The 18,039-nt window shown below is 39.4% G+C and overlaps 1 protein-coding gene across 1 annotated transcript in view; it reads right to left on the reverse strand.

Moving 5' to 3' along the window:
* Positions 1-5,760: 5,760 nt before the first annotated feature.
* The window catches only part of PAAF1 (proteasomal ATPase associated factor 1), a 45,118-nt gene continuing 32,839 nt past the window's right edge, over positions 5,761-18,039 (reverse strand). Inside the window, exons 8-12 of the mRNA XM_082411305.1 lie at positions 16,026-16,117; positions 14,573-14,688; positions 12,943-13,025; positions 7,629-7,711; positions 5,761-6,221 (exon numbers count right to left, since the gene is read on the reverse strand). Of these exons, the coding sequence (XP_082267431.1) occupies positions 6,144-6,221; positions 7,629-7,711; positions 12,943-13,025; positions 14,573-14,688; positions 16,026-16,117 (452 nt within the window). The 3' untranslated portion in view covers positions 5,761-6,143. The remainder of the gene's footprint in view (positions 6,222-7,628; positions 7,712-12,942; positions 13,026-14,572; positions 14,689-16,025; positions 16,118-18,039) is intronic.

The raw sequence follows: 18,039 nt of genomic DNA on the forward strand, positions 1-18,039 counted from the left end.
AACAGCTGATTTCTCAGCAGAAACTCTACAAGCCAGAAGGGAGTGGCATGACATATTTAAAGTGATGAAAGGGAAGAACCTACAACCAAGATGACTCTACCCAGCAAGGATCTCATTCAGATTCGATGGAGAAATCAAAAGCTTTACAGACAAGCAAAAGCTAAGAGAATTCAGCACCACCAAACCAGCTCTACAGCAAATGCTACAGGAACTTCTCTAAGTGGGAAACACAAGAGAAGAAAAGCACCTACAAAAACAAACCCAAAACAATTAAGAAAATGGTCATAGGAACATACATATCGATAATTACCTTAAACGTGAATGGATTAAATGCTCCAACCAAAAGACACAGGCTTGCTGAAGGGATACAAAAACAAGACCCATATATATGCTGTCTACAAGAGACCCACTTCAGACATAGGGACACATACAGACTGAAAGTGAGGGGATGGAAAAAGATATTCCATGCAAATGGAAATCAAAAGAAAGCTGGAGTAGCAATACTCACATCAGATAAGATAGACTTTAAAATAAAGAATGTTACAAGAGACAAAGAAGGACACTACATAATGATCAAGGGATCAATCCAAGAAGAAGATATAACAATTATAAATATATATGCACCCAACATAGGAGCACCTCAATACATAAGGCAACTGCTAACAGCTATAAAAGAGGAAATCGACAGTAACACAATAATAGTGGGGGACTTTAACACCTCACTTACACCAATGGACAGATCATCCAAAAAGAAAATAAATAAGGAAACAGAAGCTTTAAATGACACAATAGACCAGATAGATTTAATTGATATTTATAGGACATTCCATCCAAAAACAGCAGATTACACTTTCTTCTCAAGTGCGAATGGAACATTCTCCAGGATAGATCACATCCTGGGTCACAAATCAAGCCTCAGTAAATTTAAGAACATTGAAATCATATCAAGCATCTTTTCTGACCACAACGCTATGAGATTAGAAATCAATTACAGGAAAAAAAATGTAAAAAACACAAACACATGGAGGCTAAACAATAAGTTACTAAATAACCAAGAGATCACTGAAGAAATCAAAGAGGAAATCAAAAAATACCTAGAGACAAATGACAATGAAAACACGACGAGCCAAAACCTGTGGGGATGCAGCAAAAGTAATTCTAAGAGGGAAGTTTATAGCTATACAAGCCTACCTCAAGAAACAAGAAAAATCTCAAATAAACAATCTAACCTTACACCTAAAGGAACTAGAGAAAGAAGAACAAACAAAACCCAAAGTTAGCAGAAGGAAAGAAATCATAAAGATCAGAGCAGAAATAAATGCAATAGAAACAAAGAAAACAATTGCAAAGATCAATAAAACTAAAAGCTGGTTCTTTGAGAAGATAAACAAAATTGATAAACCATTAGCCAGACTCATGAAGAAAAAGAGTGAGAGGACTCAAATCAATAAAATCAGAAATGAAAAAGGAGAAGTTACAACATACACCTGAGAAATACAAAGCATCCTAAGAGACTACTACAAGGAACTCTATGCGAATAAAATGGACAACCTGGAAGAAATGGACAAATTCTTAGAAAGTTATAACCTTCCAAGACTGAACCAGGAAGAAATAGAAAATATGAACAGACCAATCACAAGTAATGAAACTGAAACTGTGATTAAAAATCTTCCAACAGGGCTTCCCTGGTGGCACAGTGGTTGAGAGTCTGCCTGCCGATGCAGGGGACATGGGTTCGAGCCCTGGTCTGGGAGGATCCCACATGCCGCGGAGCAGCTAGGCCCATGAGCCACAACTACTGAGCCTGCGCGTCTGGAGCCTGTGCTCCGCAACGAGAGGCTGCGAGAGTGAGAGGCCCGCGCACCGCGATGAAGAGTGGCCCCTGCCTGCCGCAACTAGAGAAAGCCCTCGCACAGAAACGAAGACCCAACACAGCCAAAAGTAAATAAATAAATAAATTTAAAAATTAAAAAAAAAAAAAAAATCTTCCAACAAACAAAAGTCCAGGACCAGATGGCTTCACAGGTGAATTCTATCAAACATTTAGAGAAGAGCTAACACCCATCCTTCTCAAACTCTTCCAAAAAACTGCAGAGGAAGGAACACTCCCAAACTCATTCTATAAGGCCACCATCACCCTGATACCAAAACCAGACAAAGATATTAGAAAAAAAGAAAATTACAGACCAATATCACTGATGAATATAGATGCAAAAATCCTCAACAAAATATGAGTAAACAGAATCCAACAACACATTAAAAGGATCATATACCATGATCAAGTGGGATTTATCCCAGGGATGCAAGGATTCTTCAATATACGCAAATCAATCAATGTGATACACCATATTAACAAACTGAAGAATAAAAACCATATGATCATCTCAATAGATGCAGAAAAAGCTTTTGACAAAATTCAACACCCATTTATGGTAAAAACTCTCCAGAAAGTGGGCATAGAGGGAACCTACCTCAACATAATAAAGGCCATATACAACAAACCCACAGCAAACATCATTCTCAATGGTGAAAAACTGAAAGCATTTCCTCTAAGATCAGGAACAAGACAAGGATGTCCACTCTCACCACTATTATTCAACATAGTTTTGGAAGTCCTAGCTACAGCAATCAGAGAAGAAAAAGAAATAAAAGGAATACAAATTGGAAAAGAAGAAGTAAAACTGTCACTGTTTGCAGATGACATGATGCTATACATAGAGAATCCTAAAGATGCTACTAGAAAACCACTAGAGCTAATCAACAAATTTGGTAAAGTTGCAGGATACAAAATTAATGCACAGAAATCTCTTGCATTTCTATATACTAATGATGAAAAATCTGAAAGAAAAATTAAGGAAACACTCCCATTTACCACTGCAACAAAAAGAATAAAATACCTAGGAATAAACCAACCTAGGGAGACAAAAGACCTGTATGCAGAAAACTATAAGACACTGATGAAAGAAATTAAAGATGATACCAACAGATGGAGAGATATACCATGTTCTTGGATTGGAAGAATCAATAGTGTGAAAATGACTATACTACCCAAAGCAATCTACAGATTCAGTGCAATCCCTATCAAATTACCAATGGCATTTTTTACAGAACTAGAACAAAAAATCTTAAAATTTGTATGGAGACACAAAAGACCCCGAATAGCCAAAGCAGTCTTGAGGGGAAAAAAGCAGAGCTGGAGGAATCAGACTCCCTGACTTCAGACTATACTACAAAGCTATAGTCATCAAGACAATATGGTACTGGAACAAAAACAGAAACATAGATCAATGGAACAAGACAGAAAGCCCAGAGATAAACCCACGCACCTACGGTCAACTAATCTATGACAAAGGAGGCAAGGATATACAATGGAGAAAAGACAGTTTTCAATAAGTGGTGCTGGGAAAACTGGACAGCTACATGTAAAAGAATGAAATTAGAACACTCCCTAACACCATACACAAAAATAAACTCAAAATGGATTAGAGACCTAATTATAAGACCGGACACTATAAAACTCTTAGAGGAAAACATAGGAAGAACACTCTTTGACATAAATCACAGCAAGATCTTTTTTGATCCACCTCCTAGAGTAATGGAAATAAAAACAAAAATAAACAAATGGCACTTAATGAAATTTCAAAGCTTTTGTACAGCAAAGGAAACCATAAACAAGATGAAAAGACAACCCTCAGAATGGGAGAAAATATTTGCAAATGAATCAATGGACAAAGGATTAATCTCCAAGCTATATAAACAGCTCATGCAGCTCAATATTAAAAAAACAAACAACCTAATCCAAAAATGGGCAGAAGCCCTAAATAGACATTTCTCCAAAGAAGAAATACAGATGGCCAAGAAGCACATGAAAAGCTGCTCAACATCACTAATTATTAGAGAAATGCAAATCAAAACTACAATGAGGTACCATCTCACACCAGTTAGAATGGGCATCATCAGAGAATCTACAAAGAACAAATGCTGAAGAGGGTGTGGAGAAAAGGGAACCCTCTTGCACTGTTGGTGGGAATGTAAATTGATACAGCCACTATGGAGAACAGTATGGAGGTTCCTTAAAAAACTAAAAATAGAATTACCATATGATCCAGCAATCCCACTACTGGGCATATACCCAGAGAAAACCATAATTCAAAAAGACACATGCACCCCAGTGTTCATTGCAGCACTATTTACAATAGCCAGGTCATGGAAGCAACCTACATGCCCAATGACAGACGAATGGATAAAGAAGATGTGGTACATATATACAATGGAATATTACTCAGCCATAAAAAGGAACGAAATTGGGTCATTTGTTGAGATGTGGATGGATCTAGAGACTGTCATACAGAGTGAAGTAAGTCAGAAAGAGAAAAAACAAATATCATATATTAATGCATGTATGTGGAACCTAGAAAAATGGTACAGATGAACCAGTTTGCAGGGCAGAAATTGAGATGTAGAGAACAAACGTATAGACACCAAGGGAGGAAAGCGGCGGGGGTGGGAGGCGGTGGTGGTGTGATGAATTGGGAGATTGGGATTGACATGTATACACTGATGTGTATAAAATTGATGACTAATAAGAACCTGCTGTATACAAAAACAAATAAAATTCAAAAATTCAAAAAAAAAAGAATGAGGAAAGGTCTGGACTTCCCTCGTGGTGCAGTGGTCAAGAATCCGCCTGCCAATGATGGGGACACGGGTTCGAGCCCTGGTCTGGGAAGATCCCACATGCCACGGAGCAACTAAGCCCATGTGCCACAACTACGGAGCCTATGCTCTAGAGCCCGTGTGCCACAACTACCGAAGCCCATGTGCCTCTAGCCCGTGCTCCGCAACAAAAGAAGCCACTGCAATGAGAAGCACGCACACCGCAACGAAGAGTAGCCCCCGCTCGCCACAACTAGAGAGAGCCCGTGCACAGTGGGAAGGACTCAGCGCAGCCAAAAATAAAGAATGAGGAACGTCTAAATGTACGAAGACGGAAAGAACTCAGAGATACTAAGTGAAAATAAACCATGGAATACATACATTATGATTCCATTTTTATGTTTAAGGAAAAAAAAGAGGTGACCATGTTGTACCCTTGCTTAAAACCCTTCTGTGGTTCCCCATAGCCAATCAAGTGAAGTTCAAGCTCCTTACCTGGCATTCAAGGCTGTTCACTATTTGGACCCTGTCAACCTCTCCAGCCTCATCTCCTATAGACCAGCTTGGCCATCCCTTGAGCCCTGAGTTCCATCTATGACTAAATTGCCCTTCACCATTTTTTTCTCTAGGTCTCAAGAATCAGAATCACCTGGGAGTCTTGTTAAAATACTGATTGTGGGCCCCATCCATAGAATTTCTGATTTAAGTCTGAAAGGGTCGGTGGGGCGGTGGTTTCCAAGAATTTCTATTTCTAACAAGTTCCCGGGTGATCTGATACAGGTGTTCAAGGGACCACACTTTGACAGACGCTGCCTTTACAATTATATGATTCAACTTCGTCACCTGTATAAAGGGTGACCAATCATGTCAGTTTGCCTGCGACAGAAGGCATGTAGCAGAAAACCCCTCAGTCCGAGGAAGACTGGGAAGGTTGGTTACCCTACCTCTCTAACAATGTTTCCCAGGTTGCATATGGGATATTTACTGCTACTGTCAAGTAGTCCTACCCTATAGGCAGGCTAACAGGAAGTGCCTGAGAAGGGAATCCCATCACCGTGACTGACTTTTTGCTAGAGCCAGGAGTATTTAACAAAGATTCTCAAATTCAGACTCCTCCAAACATATTTTCTTTATTTCCTCCAGAGAACAGGCTTCAGTCCTCTGGTCCTTGTAAACACTTAACATAATCGGTGTGAGATCAAACTATAAGCATCCATCTCCTTGTCCTACGTTGCTGGGGTGAGTTTAAGGGAGAAGTTGGGACAAATGCAGCGAGCACACGTGAGCTTCTTACTCACTTCAAAGTGGGTCCTGTCATGGAATGATAGCTCCACATGGGCCAATGCAGCTGACTTTTTGTTGCTTCCAAAGGGTACCCAATACAATAAAGGGCACCCATGGTCCTTCCATGGTCCTTGATGATGTTTCTGCTCACTGCTGATCAGAGTCAATCTTTTTCATTAACTGTGACTCCTCTTCCCAAGGGGTCAGAGGTCAGAGAGCTGATAGCGTCGCACAAGACCATCTCGACAACACGTGTAGATCTGCTTCTCCCATGTGGCTACCTGGAACACAAGAGTTCACAACTCAAAGGAAGCCCAGGATTCTTCCATTTCAAAAAGATAGAGGCTTGTCATTGACCCCAACTAGTACAAAGGGGTCTGAGAAGCTTTATTGACTCCAAAGACAAGACTTACATCCATGATATATATTAAAAAAAATAGCTGGCCAGAATCAAGGGGGCTCATGACTACTTCTGTAGAACAGAGAAACTAAGTGACCAAGTGGAGAACAAACCCACTAGCACTGTGCATGGTGTAGCGCAGACAGTGTGTACTGGAGGAACAGGTGGTCCATAGAAAGGCCTGCGTATCCTTGAACCTCATAAAATTATATGCAAAGAAGTTCTCAAAATGTGCCTTTTTTTTTCTGAGGAGGATTTCATCAAATTCTCAAAGTAGTCTGAGACTCAAAGAAGGCTAAGCACCACTAATTTAATGGAAATCGCACGATTTCTGGAGTCAGCTTAATCACAGGTTTGCTAATATGTAGCTGCATGACCTAGAGCAACTTTCTCAACCCCTCTGGGCCCATTTCTTCATTTGTAAAACGAAAATGATACGTTAATTCACAATCAGAATATGCAGGAATTTTAAAAAATGAAATGTATCTATTATATATTCATTTGTCTGGAAAGAGCTCCAAAATGCCATGTAAAATAACCCAAGTCATAGAGCAATACATATAGAATGATCCCAATTATGTACAAAGTAAAGACAAAACTATATTGTTTACATAAATACACAAAGATGTAAGTGCAAATTCTCCAAAAACAGTCTTAAAAGATACATGCCAAACTATTAATGCTAGTTACTTCAGGAAAGAAGAGTGGAACCAAAAAAGTCTTAAAGCAGACTTTTAAGTCTGTACAAGTCTGTATTGTTTGAATTTTTATATGTATGCATTAATTATACATTTTTTTTTAATTATAAGAAAAAACAGGAATAATAATATTATACCTCAAGGGATGATAGCAACTATTAAATAAGATAATATATGTAAAAACATCTAGAACAATGTCTGGTCAACAAATACTCTTTCCCCTTTCATTTTTCTCTTTTCACTCTAACCAAATCAGTCTTGAACTTAAATAATAATAATAACAACAACAATAGTAATAATAGCTAATATTTACAGAATATTTAAAATATACAAAGAAATTTCATATGCATTATCTCACTGTTATCCTCATTTTACAGATAAATTGACAGACTGAGGAGGTAAAGTGATTTTTTAAGTTTCCAGAGCCAGTAAGTGATGAAGTCACTTCTGACTCAAAATTATTTCTTCCTATCCCACCCCGTAGTATTGTATTACCCCTAATAACCACAAAGTAGCTGGATTCAGTCCCCTCAAAAGCCCTAGGTCCCAGGTGAGAATCACCCAGGCCTGGTCTCCTCTCAGGTCCGTACCTTGTACACAGGGTCACAGTCAGCCCCAGTGAGCTCAATGACATAGTCTAAGTCTTGCTGGACAATGAAACAGCTTCCATCACCTAAAAGGCAGAAAGAAAACTTAAGATAACTGAAGAGATAGCTGCATGCAAAGTTAAAAAAAAACAAACCCCTCAACATTTTAGTTTATTTCTGTACATCACTAGCCTAAAGAAGATTGTCCTAAGACACAGAATGGTAGACAGGACTCATTATGTGGGCCAAATATGAGGACCTACAGTGACTGCCTAAAATGCTGGGCTTGAGAGGATCTGAAGGCCAAGTGCAAGCTCAGTGGGAAGAAGAGTTGTCTTTGATTAGCAATAACTGCCAAGGGCACAGAGCAAGCAACTGTAGGCTTACACATATATTTGCAAACTTATCCTAAACAATGATTTTTAACAGGGAATTTGCCTGAATAAATGTTTTCTTTAAGAAAACTATGTTCCCGGGACTTCCCTGGTGGCTCAGTGGTTAAGAAACCGCCTGCCAACGCAAGGGACACAGGTTTGAGCCCTGGTGCGCAAAGATCCACACGCTGTGGAGCAACTAAGCCCGTGCGCCACAACTACAGAGCCTGCGCTCTAGAGCCCACAAGCCACAGTTACTGAGCCCACGTGCCATAACTACTGAAGCCTGTGTGCCTAGACCCCGTGCTCCGCAACAAGAGAAGCCACTGCAATGAGAGGCCCGTGCACCGCAACAAAGAGTAGCCCCCGCTCGCCACAACTAGAGAAAGCCTGCATGTAGCAACAAAGACCCAACACAGCCAAAAATAAATAAATTTATATATATATATAAAAAACAACTATGCTCCCAAATTATTCTTCAATCTATAAACTTGACCACATAAATCAGGCAAAGGAGAAAAGTTATACCAAGAAAATAAAAGTATATCTAATTTTTAAACTTAATTTTCTCAGAAGAGCATGGTCAAATGAAACTTGGAATGATCTATAAACTGCTGAATGGGTGACTTTTTTGTTCCTGTTTTATTTAATATAAAAGTAGCACGTGCTCACTGAAGAAAACTTTAAAAATAAAGAAACAGGGACATCCCTGGTGGTCCAGTGGTTAAGACTCCGCACTCTCAATGCAGGGGGCACAGGTTCAATCCCTGTTTGGGGAACTAAGATCCCATATGCTGAACGGTGCAGCCAAAAAGAAAAAAAATTAAAAATAAAAGTAAAGAAACAGAGAAGCAAAAAATCACCCATATCTACCACTAAATATAATTACTGTTCACATTTTAATGTATTTTTCCAACCTTTTCTGTGTAAATTTTTATTTTACATGGTTGAGAGCATACTGCATAAAAAAATATCTTTATGCATAAGGTTTTTTCTATATTAAGATTATGACTTTGTATAGAACCCTGGAAAAGAATCAAAAGATATTAATTAACCATTTGAAACTTTTTGGAAATCTGAAAAACTGCTTTCCAAATTACATGTTAATCAATTTTAATTTATCTGTTAATCTATACTGCAACCAGCAGCATACAGGAGGAATTTATCCTTTCTTGCATTATTATTATTAAAAATAATCTTTTCCAAAAAAGAATTCTTATATATTTTAGAGACATATACAGAAATATTGACAGGGGAGATAAGAAAGTCTGATTACCATAGCTCTTCTTCTGCACTCAAGTTTCTATACACAAATCTACTTGATAAGCCCCAGCTCTATTCCCATTCCCTCTAGGAAGCCATTTCTAACCACCCCATATAGTAAACCCTTCCTCCCATCAACCTCTTGTAACACTTACTATTCCTTTGATACTTCCACATATCTTTCCCTATAGCATAATTCTACTTTTTGTGAGTGTGTGCTTTTTCACTGGATCATGATGAGAAGAAACACTTTTTAGGAGGGCTTATAGGGCGAGGGGTAGTTATAGGAGTAAGAAGAAACTATTACTTATAGAATGTCTACTATATGTCGAGTACCTATTTTATCTCTAAGTAAACTGAGACTTAGAAAAGTGAAGTGGTTTACAAAGGTCATAGGACTATTAGATTAAACGATATACAACTGCCATTTTTATAAATCAAAAATGGCCATATATTAGGAATTTCATAGAGCTGAATCTAATAGTAAGTGATGGAGTGAGGATATAAATTCATTGATTAGGTTGTCAGTTTGCATCCAAAATCTATGCTTTTTCTATATCATGCAACTGCCCAATAAAATAAAGGCTAAGTAGGAGATCAGGGCTAGAGCTATGGATTCCAATCATTAACAGCTAACACCATGAGTACAGTCAGTCCTTGAGGAAGCATGGAGAAGAAAAGGTAGAAGGACAAAGGCTGAACTCAGGAAATATCTCTGGTTTAGGGATGGCAACAATACTAGGAAGAGCAAAAGGATTCAACGTCAACAAAAAATTAGAGAACCTACAGTAAACCATGAATCATGCTAGGCAAAATACCAGGGAAATCAGGGAAAGGAGCAGTAACTGGAGAAAGAGAATGATCAGGAGATTAATTAGTATCACCAAAGTCAAAAGACCCCATAGTTTAAAGAAAGAAATAACAGAATCCATTATCACTAAGAATCATGAAAGATGAAACATATGTACTCACTCATTCAACAAACATTTGCTGAGATTCTTCAGTCCTGTGCAAGAGCTGGGGTTACAGAGACGAAGAAGACATGCCACCTGTCCTCAAGGAAGCTTAGGGACTACTGGACAAGGGAGGACTGTACACATAAAAGGCCACTGGATCTAGCAAGAGGCTCATGATTGGTGGCCTTCAAGAGGGCAGTTTGAACAGAGGGATAGGGATGGAGGGCACACTGCAGAGATTTCAAGGGAAGAGTGTGGTATGGCAGCAAAAGGAATAAAAAAAAATAGGATCGTGAGTGCTGGCAGCAGCATCAAGGGAAGCTGTCACAAGGTGATGCCAGCTGTACTCTTTTTAAGGTTTTATATAGAGTACAACTGCATCACTATCTGATGCCCAGCCATGTGGGAGAAAGAGATTGAGAGAGAGGGAGTGCAGACAGCTAGAAAAATTAGGTCTACAGATTCCTGATTACTCTTTGCTATGGTCTGGAAATCAAAGGGCTAGGGAAATAAGGCACCAGTTTTGACAGGGACGAAGGGTACCTATATCAGAGAGATGACCATGGAAATCTGGATACTGTTGGTCGCCTATTGTTGTTTTCTATGTCTGTGAGTCTGTTTCTGTTTTGTAGATAGATTCATTTGTATTATTTTTTAGATTTCACATATGAGTGATGTCATATATTTGTCTTTCTCTGACTTACTTCACTTAGTATAATATGCTCTAGGTCCCTCCATGTTGCTGCAAATGGCAATATTTCATTCTTCTTAATGACTGAGCAATATTCCATTGTACATATATACACACCACATCTTCTTAAGCCAATCGTCTGTTGATGGGCACTTGGGTTGTTTCTACGTCTTTGCTATTGTAAATAGTGCTACTATGAACACTGGGGTGCATGTATCTTTTTGAATTAGAGTTTCTGTCTTTTCTAGATATATGCCCAGGAGTGGGATTGCTGGATAATACAGCAACTCTATTTTCAGTTTTTTAAGGAACCTCCATACTGTTTTCCATAGTGGCTGTACCAATTTACATTCCCACCAACAGTGTAGGAGGGTTCCCTTTTCTCCACATCCTCTCCAGCATTTATTATTTGTAGACTTTCTGATGATGGCCATTCTGACTGGTGTGAGGTGATACCTCATTGTGGGTTTGATCTGCATCTCTCTGATAATTAGTGATGCTGAGCATCTTTTCATGTGCCTGTTGGCCATCTGTATATCTTCTTTGGAGAAATGTCTATTTAGGTCTTCTGGGCACGTCATATATTATATAATTCTGGCCAATGACATAGGAGAGTAAGTCTGCTGGGCTGCTCCTGAGGAAATGTTCCTCATTCTTAAAAAGGGTAACAATTTTTATATTACATGAAGATGAGACTTGCTGCAGCTATCCTGTGCTGTAACCTGAGGACAAAAGTCAGCATGCTAGGGAGGAGAGTGCCAAAAGATGAAGCAAAGCTGGGTTCTTGATTTTATTTCTTTTTTCCTTGTTAAAGCTTTTATTCATGTTTTAAATTTAAAAAATTTAAACAATATTTTTAGAATAATTTTAGATTTACAGAAAAGTTACAAAGATAGTTCAAAAAGTTCTCATATGCCCCTCGGCCGGTTTTATTTTATACTTTTTTGGATTTCACCAGTCTTTAATGTCCTGGATGCAATCCAGGATACCAAACTGACTTAGTTAACTTTTCTTAGTCTCTCTGTTGACTTTGTTTTCAAATCACTAAATTAATCTAATGTGGAGCCACCATAAACCTGAATGTCTTGTTAAGTGAAGTAGTACATTTTCCTAATTACTGAAGCTATTTTCAGTTGGGTGTTCTGTTACTAACAGCCAAAAACATCCTAACTGATACACCAAAATACTCACATAAGGTGGTCCCTTCAGGCCTATAGACCAGTCCTCCTCACCTACATCATTCCTATGAGGATTCAGTGTCCCTTAATGGACACCTTCTTCCATGTATTTTCCCCAACCCCACTCCCAAACTCCATTCCAAATATTTTGCACTGGCTACACCAAGGTACTCACTTTACCCAGACTATGCACATAAAACATCAAACACAGTACCTACTGCATGCTAGGCACCTAATAAATGATAGATCCCTTCTTTCTGCCCCCCTTCACTTATTTATGACTTTGCACACACTATAGCTTTGGCTTTCAATGTGCATCTTTACATCTCCAGTTGGTAAAATATTTACTGGATTACACATCACCCAGTCCATGAAGACATCCCTGCAGCACTCCTACCACTCGAGTTAGCTGTTCCCCATGTTCCCATATAGTCTTCTGCTGCAGTACTTATCAAATGGTATTCAATCACATGTCCACATGTCTGTCTGCCTTACTAACTGTGAGCTCCTTTAGAGCAGAGACTGTAACTGATTTGTTATTGAATTCTCAATGATTTGCAATAAGGGCCAGTACGTTTACTCTGACAATGTTTATTGAGCACCAACTACATAGTGGGCACTGAACTAAATGCTGGGGATAACACGATGAATAAGGCACAGTCATTACTCTCAAGGAGCTCAAATTGGAGGGGGCAGAGACAATTACAAGTAGGGTGTTAAACACTATGTAAAAAGTACAGTATGCCAAAGAATCGTGTAGGACTATGAGCCTAGCCCTGCCACAGACCAGGAACTTAAACCTATGTTTAGTTGAACTATATAAAATCACCTCCCTCAGTTGGCCCCTGGACCCACCTTGACTAGCAATGAATCCGTCTCTGAAACTCAGCAGGGACATAACTGGTGCTCCTGATCTGTGGATGACTTGTACTGGAGCCCTAGGATTCAGAATAAATGGGGCAATTTTACAATTTTTTTCCTTCAAAAGCAATGCTTGACTATATTCAACATACAGCACTAACTGCGTAACAGCACAAAGGACAAATGTGGACAGAAATTAAACATTCATATGGTTTCTTTCCTGGCAAAATCCTTGAATAGTAGATCAAGGTAGTCCGTTCAAAACCACCTTGGAGTGAATCTAAACATGTTATTGAGCTGAACGAACTAAGTCACCTCCGATATTTCCAGTTTTTAGGGGAGGCCTGACAAGGGTTTAAGATAACAATGTTAACAATATGTTAATCGTTTTATTTATAGACAGAATTAAGACAATTGTGAAATATTAAAATTGTCAGGGCTCTGTAAAATGAAAGAGGAAGGTGAGAATCAATTACATATATGTGACTTTATAACAGTAATCAGGTTCCCTATCTCCATGGAGGCAAAAACAAGTACAAAAATAAAGTAACTTAAATTATGGAAGAAAAGGTACAAGTTAGTCATTCTTCAGCTGAAATTTTTTCACTGCTCTTGGAATAAAGTCCAAACTCCTTGGGAGGGTATATAAGTCCTTTCTAAGCAAATTCCTGTTTTCCTGTCTGGCATCACTTCTCATCACTGCTCCATCGGCAGGGTACATACTTGTCATATTAAACTACACAGAGGTCCCTTAAAGTGCCATACTTTCACATGCCTTCATGCTTCTCTATATGCTATTCTACCTAAGCCAGGTCCTTCTCTTCTTTACTTAGTAACTTTCTACTAGACCAGATCCAATTAAAGCCTCATTTCCTTGGAGAAGCAGTCTCACCTTCTTCCCGCTCCTTCTCGATGTTTCCTCAAATTCTTGTGTGTAGCCCTGTCAGACCACTGACCACACTGCGTCATAACAGTCTTTTACTTGTTCATCTTTACTATTAGACTCCAAATGCCTCAAAGGCATAGTTTTTATTTTTTACTCCTGTTTTTCACTGCCCTGCCCAAAGCCCAATGCCTACAGAAGCCATTCAATAAATACCAGTTGAACAAAGGAAGGAAACAGAAGGAGGAAGGGACAGAATTGTAGAAACTGTTAAATCCTGGGACAAATAGGTTGTGGATTCCCTTTGGATATCTTTAAGACCAGGATAAAGCCTATTTTAGATAGGTTATGATCACAGCCAAATAAAGAATCAGAGCTGGCTTACCTGAACTAAAAATGATCAATCCTAGGCCAACCCAGATCTAATACCATGAAGAAAATTACTAAGCTCCTTAAAATGAAAAGTTTTACACAATTATTGTAAGTGAAATGTTAGTTCATTATTTAAGCTTAATTTCCAAAGCAATCATGACAATCATGACAATATGATCAAATTACCTTTTAATGTGATTCCAGGAATAATAAGAACAATCAGACAATTCACACTGGAAAACCTTTATAAACGGAAAAACATACCCTTGATTCAATAGCCATCTGTATGCCAGACTAAATCACTGTGAAAGCCAATAAAAATTTCCACTCTGCAGAAGACCTGCATCATGCAAACAAATGGTGACTCACCTTGGACTCCTCACATCCAGCTGATAAATGTTTCCATCCTGTGTCCCAGCCAACAGCAAGAAGCCAGAAAGAAAAGTACAGCAGTTGAAGGCATCTGAGCCAATAAAGAGGAACACCTGGAACAAGTAGGAGACAAAGATGCTGTTTAAAGATTAATTTGTTTCCAGGAATACACAGGCACCAAGAAAAGGAGAATTTTACTACTTTTAGTACAGAATTGCTTTCTTCCCCATTTAAGCACTTCCGATCTAAACTAAGCATTCATCAACAACTGAGGGGGAAGCACTCCCAGGATTTCAGGAACCTGAGGCTGGCTGAGGACTTAAGCAGGTTATATAATATCGTAGTCTGAGGCAGCAGGTTTCATACGATTTCCCCTTAACACATTGACTCATGGGATCCTTGAAACCAAAAAGTCTCCTTTACCCTCTTTTCAGCACAACCCTCCATTTGATAAACACTTGCAATTCACACATTTAAGTTTTGCTTCAAGGCACTTGTGACAACCTTTTGAAGGGAAAGAAACAAAGCGGCAATTTAAAGAATCACAAGTCACCCCATGTACCTGAAAAAAAAATAAACCCCAAACTATTAGACTTTTATTTATTCCTTAGTGTTAGTTCAAACAGTAAAGACTGAAAGTTCTAAAAAAAGAAACAAAACAAACAAAAACCCTTGATTTCCCTTTGGAAGTAAAAGCCAGCATGGAAATTCAGAGTATAAAGGCAATATGATCAAAAATAGTGATGTTCCCAGAACAAACTCTGAAAATGGAAACATCACCAGCACAATGAAGTCATGAGATGAAATGAAAATACAAAGGCTGTGGTCAAACCAAATCATTCAAGTTGTCTGGGTGATGATGACAGGAGCTGGAAAGAAATTTAGAAAATCTCAAGAAACTCAGAGTTTAATTAAGAGCATAGTCTGCTTGGCAAAACCTCAGCGAATGAAGGAAGAAAATTCAATTCTTCTACGAAAGATATTCTGGTCATTAGTTAATCTAGAGCCCTGAATGCGTGAGTCCTTTACTCAGAAAATCTTCACATTATCTTAGAGGAAGAAGGGAATCTATAGAACCTTATCATTTTACATACAGCACACTAAGGCCCAGTGACTTGATAAAGGTCACAAAGCAGTAGGACATTTAATCCCATCACATAACCCTATGTGGTAAATCCTACTATGACAAGTTCAGTGATGAGGAAACTGAGGCTCAGAGAGGTTAAGTAACCTGTCCAATGTCATAGCCATTAGGAAGAACCAGGATTTAAATGTTGCCCTTATTCCATATCTCATGCTCTTAATCACTATACTGTACTGCCTCTCACTCAAGCAGCTTCTTCAAAAGGTGAACATACAGAGAAATTAGAAATGTTTTCAAAACAGCTTTCCAAGAAACAGAGTGACCCAGGTTGCCCCAGAGTTCAAAGGTCTTAGAGGAACCACTTGCCGGCTGTCTGCTCTGCAGTCCCAAGCACTGAAGTTTCTTATCTTCTCGGGCCAACAGCAGCATTTTCGACTCTGTTCCAACCTCCCGTTCGCCTGCATGACAAATGAGCTATGTCAATAATGGGCTAGGCTGATCAGCTGGCAGTACCCAGAAAGCACAACTATTGATGGCTGTTTACTGAATTATTCTGTTAGTGATTCACTTATTAATCTTAAAGAAACATTTATTATGTTCTATATCTTGACTGTGGTATTGTTTATATGACTGTACATATTTGTCAAAACTCACAGAACTGTGCAATTAAAAAGGATGGGGCTTCCCTGGTGGCGCAGTGGTTGAGAATCTGCCTGCCAATGCAGGGGACACGGGTTCGAGCCCTGGCCTGGGAGGATCCCACATGCCGCGGAGCAACTAGGCCCGTGAGCCACAACTACTGAGCCTGCGCGTCTGGAGGTCTGGAGCCTGTGCTCCGCAACAAGAGAGGCCGCGAAAGTGAGAGGCCCGTGCACCGCGATGAAGAGTGGCCCCCGCTTGCCACAACTAGAGAAAGCCCTCACACAGAAACGAAGACCCAACACAGCCAAAAATAAATAAATAATAAATAAATTTTAAAAAAAAAAAAAAAAAAAAAAGGATGACTTTTACTACATGTAAAATATATCTCAATAAACCCAACTTTAAAATATTATTATTAAGTCATCTATAATATGGAAAGATACCATACTTGGAGCAGGAGTACAAGGCTGAACAAAGTAGATAGTCTCTGCCCTCATGGCTCTTATGGTCTGGAGGAAATGAGATCTATCCATTCACTAAACAAATATTTACTGAGGGACAAGGTACTTACTCTCAAGGAGTAGTAGATTCTAGATTCTAGATTCTAGTAGAAATAGTAAAATAAGCAAATAAACAAGTAGGATATCTTCAGTGATGAGTTCCACAAAGGAAATAAAATAGGAAAATATAACCAAAAGGGAGTAGATAGTGGGAAAATGAGTGGGGGAAGGTAACTTTAAACTTCAGTTTTATTAATTAACTTTTTAAATTAATTAATTTAATTTATTTTATTTTTGGCTGCATTGGGTCTTCGTTGCTGCACGCGGGCTTTCTCTAGCTGTGGTGAGTGGGGGCTACTCTTCGTTGCAGCGCGTGGGCTTCTCATTGTCGTGGCTTCTCTTGTTGCAAAGCACGGGCTCTAGGTGGGCAGGCTTCAGTAGTTGTGGCACGCGGGCTCACTAGTTGTGGCTCGCGGGCTCACTAGTTGTGGCTCGTGGGCTCTAGAGCGCAGGGTCAGTAGTTGTGGCGCATGGGCTTAGTTGCTCCGTGGCATGTGGGATCTTCCCGGACCAGGGCTCGAATCCATGTCCCCTGCATTGGCAGGCGGATTCTTAACCACTGTGCCACCAAGGAAGCCCTATACTTCAATTTTAAAAAGGTTTCATGGAGGTTATTTTTCAACTGAGACATGAATGGTAAACAGAAGCCAGCCATGTGAAAAGTATTGGGAGGTACATTCCAGGCTAAGGGAAGAACAAGACAAAGGCTGGGAGGCTGGCAGTCTGTTGTGCTAAAAGAACAGAGACCTATGGCTGGGACACAGTGGACCTGGCAGAGGGTGGTATGATTTGAGGCTGGAGAGGACTGCAGGGGTTAGAAAGTGTAAGCATTTGTAATAAGCCATGGTAAGGGGTTAGGATTTTAATACACAGTTGTCCCTCGGTATTTACAGAAGGTTGCTTCCAGGACCCGCCGCAGACACCAAGATTCGCAGATGCTCAAGTCCCCAGAGTTGGCCCTCCATATCCAAAGGTTCCACATCCGTAGATTCAACCAACTGTGGATTGTGTTCTGAATGAGGAACCCATGGATATGGAGGGCCAAACGTATGTATAAAAGGAGGCCACTATGGACTTCCCTGGCGGTCCAGTGGTTAAAACTCCATGCTTCCAGGGCAGGGGATGCAGGTTCAATCTCTGGTTGGGGAATTAAGATCCCACATGGCCAAAAAAACCAA

This window comes from Balaenoptera physalus (assembly GCF_965194825.1).
Source record: "Balaenoptera physalus genome assembly, chromosome: 10".
Taxonomy (NCBI): domain Eukaryota; kingdom Metazoa; phylum Chordata; class Mammalia; order Artiodactyla; family Balaenopteridae; genus Balaenoptera; species Balaenoptera physalus.